Source organism: Glycine max, chromosome 6, assembly GCF_000004515.6.
Source record: "Glycine max cultivar Williams 82 chromosome 6, Glycine_max_v4.0, whole genome shotgun sequence".
Taxonomy (NCBI): Eukaryota; Viridiplantae; Streptophyta; class Magnoliopsida; order Fabales; family Fabaceae; genus Glycine; species Glycine max.
Genome location: NC_038242.2, coordinates 20518912 through 20523669, shown reverse-complemented (window position 1 = coordinate 20523669; position 4758 = coordinate 20518912). Strand labels below are relative to the sequence as shown.

The 4758-nt window shown below is 31.0% G+C and overlaps 1 protein-coding gene across 1 annotated transcript; it reads right to left on the bottom strand.

The window, feature by feature from the left end:
* Nucleotides 1-268: 268 nt before the first annotated feature.
* Nucleotides 269-1099, bottom strand: LOC100779242 (oleosin). Its single transcript, XM_003527085.5, has one exon. The coding sequence runs from the start codon at nt 997-999 to the stop codon at nt 424-426; it is 576 nt and encodes a 191-aa protein (XP_003527133.4). The 5' UTR covers nt 1000-1099; the 3' UTR covers nt 269-423.
* Between the last annotated feature and the right edge of the window lie 3659 nt (nt 1100-4758).

Here is a 4758-nt window from a genome sequence, read left to right as displayed (position 1 = left end):
TAAAAAATAGAGCATCCAAATAGAATTTAAAACACTCCAGGGAAATATTACTTTCTTCTTTTTTTTTAATAAAATCTTTTTGACGGAAGGGATCCATCATATTTCTACACACATTCCTCTCCTTCGGGATTTAATTGCATCATAAATGAACCCTTAGAAAGTTACAGCAAGGAATAAATAAATTCTTCAATTAATTGAAAATAAATTAAAGTTGTTACCACATGATCCAGGGTGCAACTACTAACTGTTGTAAAAGCAATATATTTTGTTTTTGGCGAAAATTGTAAGAGCAATATTTCATTATTTATATTCGTGTTTCACAGATCATAATTGAAGTACAAAAGCATGTAAATTTTGGAGCAACCAAGCACAAGAAATTGAAAGGATCTCAATAGCGAATATGCAAATTGCAATCCATTCAAATCAAGCTCCGGGTGCAGCAGCATCCAGCCCCTTACTATTCAAATTCCCCGCACGGTCTTTGACTCGGTTCAGCGCGTGGCTCACCCGGTTCGAACCGGGAGGGTGGTGGAGACCCTTGAAGTAACGGTACATCCACGTCAGCACAGCCAAAACCACAATACCGAACCCGCACATGGACAAGAACATTGCGGTGACGAGAAAGAGAACGGCGCAGAGAGGGATCCATATTGGGCTCGTGACGATGATGAGCGGCGCGAAGAGGATGAGGCCCAAAACGGAGCCCACGATGGTGAGGCCCGTTAGGAGGAGCAAGATGGACCCGGTTATAAGGAGGGTCAGGACGCCGAAGAGCTGGTTTGAGTTTGCCACGTGGTGTCGGAGTTTTCGGAGTAGTGATGATGAAGTTGTCGTGCGTGGTGTTGTTTGTGTTTGGGATAGGCTTGTTGGGTGGTGGTGATGATCAGCCATGGTTGTTGTTGTTGCTGAAAAAGTTGCGAAAGAGAATGAAGTGGCTTGAAAGAAGAAGAGATGAATAAGAGAAACGAGTGTTTTGAGGGGGACAAGTGTGACATGCATGGTACACGTGGAGGGATATTGCCTTATTTGGGATGCTGTTCTTGCTATCTATATTATACCTAATTTTTGTCCACACCCTCTATTCCTACATTGTATATAAATAGAAAAAAATATAAAAAATGTAAAATCTAATCAAATTAATTTTATTTAATAAAATTCTAAGTAAATTCATGTGAATAAAAAGTTCATATTTATTTTATTGTTATCAACTAAAATTTTTTAAAAGTATTTTTTACTCAAAACAAGATCATTCAAGTTTACAAAAGAATTTAAGCAACATAATAGAATAAAGTAAAATAACATATTTGGAACATCATGCAATTAAAATAAAAATTCATACCTTAATGTTACATCCTATCAAAATATTGTATTTCGACGTCCTTTAATACGAGGTTCCTTAAAGCAATTCACCTTGTCATATGCTCCCACGAACACAAGATTCGAGATCATCACAGAATCCAAACACAAACAACACATGGGAAGTGAGTTATTACATTTCTAAATAAAATACATATAAACATATACATAAGCAAAATATATTATAGAAATATTTATCACACAACTCAATTTAATACAATCCACGTTATTTCACCACTTTATCATTTAAAATTTATTTTTCAATCATCAATCACATTACAAATGAATCACACACTCGACTCAAGATGTAATAACACTCACCAATTTCATAATAAATAATTCATTGACATTATGCAACAATTATATCAAGACTCAAGCCTATATGCAATGTGGTACCATGTTAGTGAAAAACAACACCAAAACACCTAGGGGTACATAACAAGACACGCTACATAGTGGGTATGTCAGATCACTCACGCTAAGTGAAATCATAAGATGATCAATCAGGGTCATTATATTTTTCGAGAATGTTCCAATCATATGTGATCAACATAAACTTAAATTAAAGGAACACTCAAACCGAGTGTATTTACCCCCAAAGCCTAGATTCTGAAGTATCCGTTAGGGCCTCACCTTCCTAATTCAGGTCCAACCCCTAAAACAACTTTTGTACGCAAACACTGTTTATGAATTATACAATATCCACGACCTCACTTATTTTCAAACATGTTTAACACATTGCACTACAATTTAACACCCTAGGTTCCTAACTTGAAACCCTACACTTTCCTTTTAACACCTCGCGCATAAACATTTTTCTCAAGATAAACACCAGTCAGGTTATTGTATAATTGACAATTCGCAACATAAGTAATATCACATCAAGTATTAATCAAACACTTATTCACAACCATATTTCATGTCTTCAATTTAACATCTCACAACGCCACAATCCACCATCACATGTTTACATATATCTCACAAATTAACACATGCTCAAAATTATACAATACCCACGATCTCACACTTGTTTTTGTAACAATCGTAACTTTTAATAAATAAATAAGAAATTAATAAATAAATAAATAGGTCATAAATTTACACTATATAAACCAAATGTTAACCTAGAGCAACTTTTACAAAACACTTCTATTCCTTTTTCTTCTTCTGACGCACAAGAACCCTAACAGAGCAATCGGAAGAGGAGCTCTAAAGAGCACCAGAGACGCCACAATTGCTAACGGAGAACGTTTGAACAACTACGTCGAGGTAAGGGATGAGTTATTCACGCTTGGGGATTTGAATGAACATGTATAGGGATCCCTAGAAGATCAATTTTTGGGTATTTTAGGTTGTTTCTTAACTATTTTTCCCAAATTTATGCTTGTCACTGTGATTGAATTTCACTTTTTACAAATTTGATTTATTTACATATATTGCAAGTTTTGATTTCATGTGAATTATTTTCTTGTTTCAATGTTTTGATTTCAATTTAAATTACATAATAATGATCATATATGTAGGCACATTATATGAATTATATGAATTGCTTACCCACGTTTGCCCGAATGCGTATATGACTGATTTTGAATTATATCTAATCACCTAATGAAATCAGATTTTTTTTTAGTAAATACATATATTACTAAATATTAACTTGTATAGTTACTATTATTATTAGTTATTATTATTATATCACCAAGCATGGATAGAACACTGGTGCGTTTTGTTTCTTTTTATTTTATTTTAATCTTAGTTATTTGATTATTGTAAGGTAATATTTTGAGTTGCACACAAAAGTTTGTTGTAAGAATTGAAGCTTGATATTTTTTGTGGTGAGGGACCGGGGTTAAGCAATTCCTCTGTTGAGGTTTGATTTTAATTTTTTTTTAAAGAAAAAAAATGAGAAGATTGACGCTCACCTTAATTGAGATGTTTTTTTTGTAAATAAAAGCTTTTGAATGTACTAATTAATGAATTTAATTGATTTCATTTAATTGATTTCATTTGGTTGGTACCTAATAAAGTGGCCATTAATTTCACATAACAGATTTTATAACCATGCCTTTTGTTTTTATTTTGGAAGCGACAGATACAAATTCTTTTCTTTTTAGTTACGTGATTCAAATATTTGTTTAGCAAATACAACTAATAATAAAGTAAGTTTTTTTTAGAAAAAAAATATTATATTGTAACTATCAAATACATATGTAAGAAAGTTTTTTTGTGTGTAAACTGATATGTTTAATATTATAAATTAAATATTGTTGTGAAAATGTTGTTTATTGCTTTTCAGAAATAAATTAAATAGTGTTGTGAAATTATTAATTTATTTCTTTTCAATTGTATATGTTATATCTGTATAATAATAAATTAAATATTGTTGTAAAATTATTACTTATTAATAATTATTTTTTATTTTGTTGAATTAATATATTTGAGCATTAAGAAACATTTGAAAGTATAAAAAAATGGTTTGGTACTCTATTTATTTTTGTCTTAGCGTATTCCAAGTATGCACTTTCACTGTGATGTGTAATAATAATAATAATAAATAAAAAATAAGGTTATAGACATTATTGTTTCATAGTGATTATTGTTGTGACTTTATAGATTAATTGTTGTAGAAGTTTTTTTATTTACTTTGTTGAATTAATATATTTCGGTTTAATTTTTATTTATATTTTTGTTGTGTCAAGTAAATGTTACTATTAAATAATATGTGTAGGATGCATGAGATGCATTAAATTATTTTATTATGAAAATGTGATTGAGATGATGTATAAGTGATAATCATTTGATACGTAATGGATTGTGAATTACATGACTCTTGAGATGTTGTATGTTTTGAGTTGTGAGCCATGAATTATGTAATCATAAGACCCTTTAAGGGTGACGAGTTAATGCGCGATGAGTTGTGATGGGATCCACTGTGGGAACCCGACAAGTTTAATCACTTGAGACGCACTGAGTTAACATATATTTTTAAAAAATATATATATACAATTGAGATTTTGAAAACAATTGAGTAATTGTGTGCATTGCATAATTCATAGGTAGGGTCTGTGTGTTCAAATATTTTTTTTTGGGTTGGACCTTCCAAACTTTTTTTTTTGGCAACTGTTTCCTTTTTTTTCTTCTTCTTTTTTCTTTCTTTCTCTCTTTCTTTTTTTTTCGTTCTCTTTTTTTTTTAGACGTCCAACTATTAGAATTCGTTCAATAGCCAATCATCATTAGGCAAACTTGACCATTTAGCAATTTGGTAATTAGACAATTTTTACCCCAAACAAAATTCGAATAGGCTGAAACAAAAGTTATGAACAGAAGACAAAATATAATATGACAGGCACAAGAACAAGAAACAAGAAACAAGAACTCAAACAAATTCTTTTTTTTTTACAC

Excerpts from the sequence above, each read along its gene's own strand:
- LOC100779242 (XM_003527085.5), bottom strand. The coding sequence starts at position 999 with ATGCATGTCACACTTGTCCCCCTCAAAACACTCGTTTCTCTTATTCAT.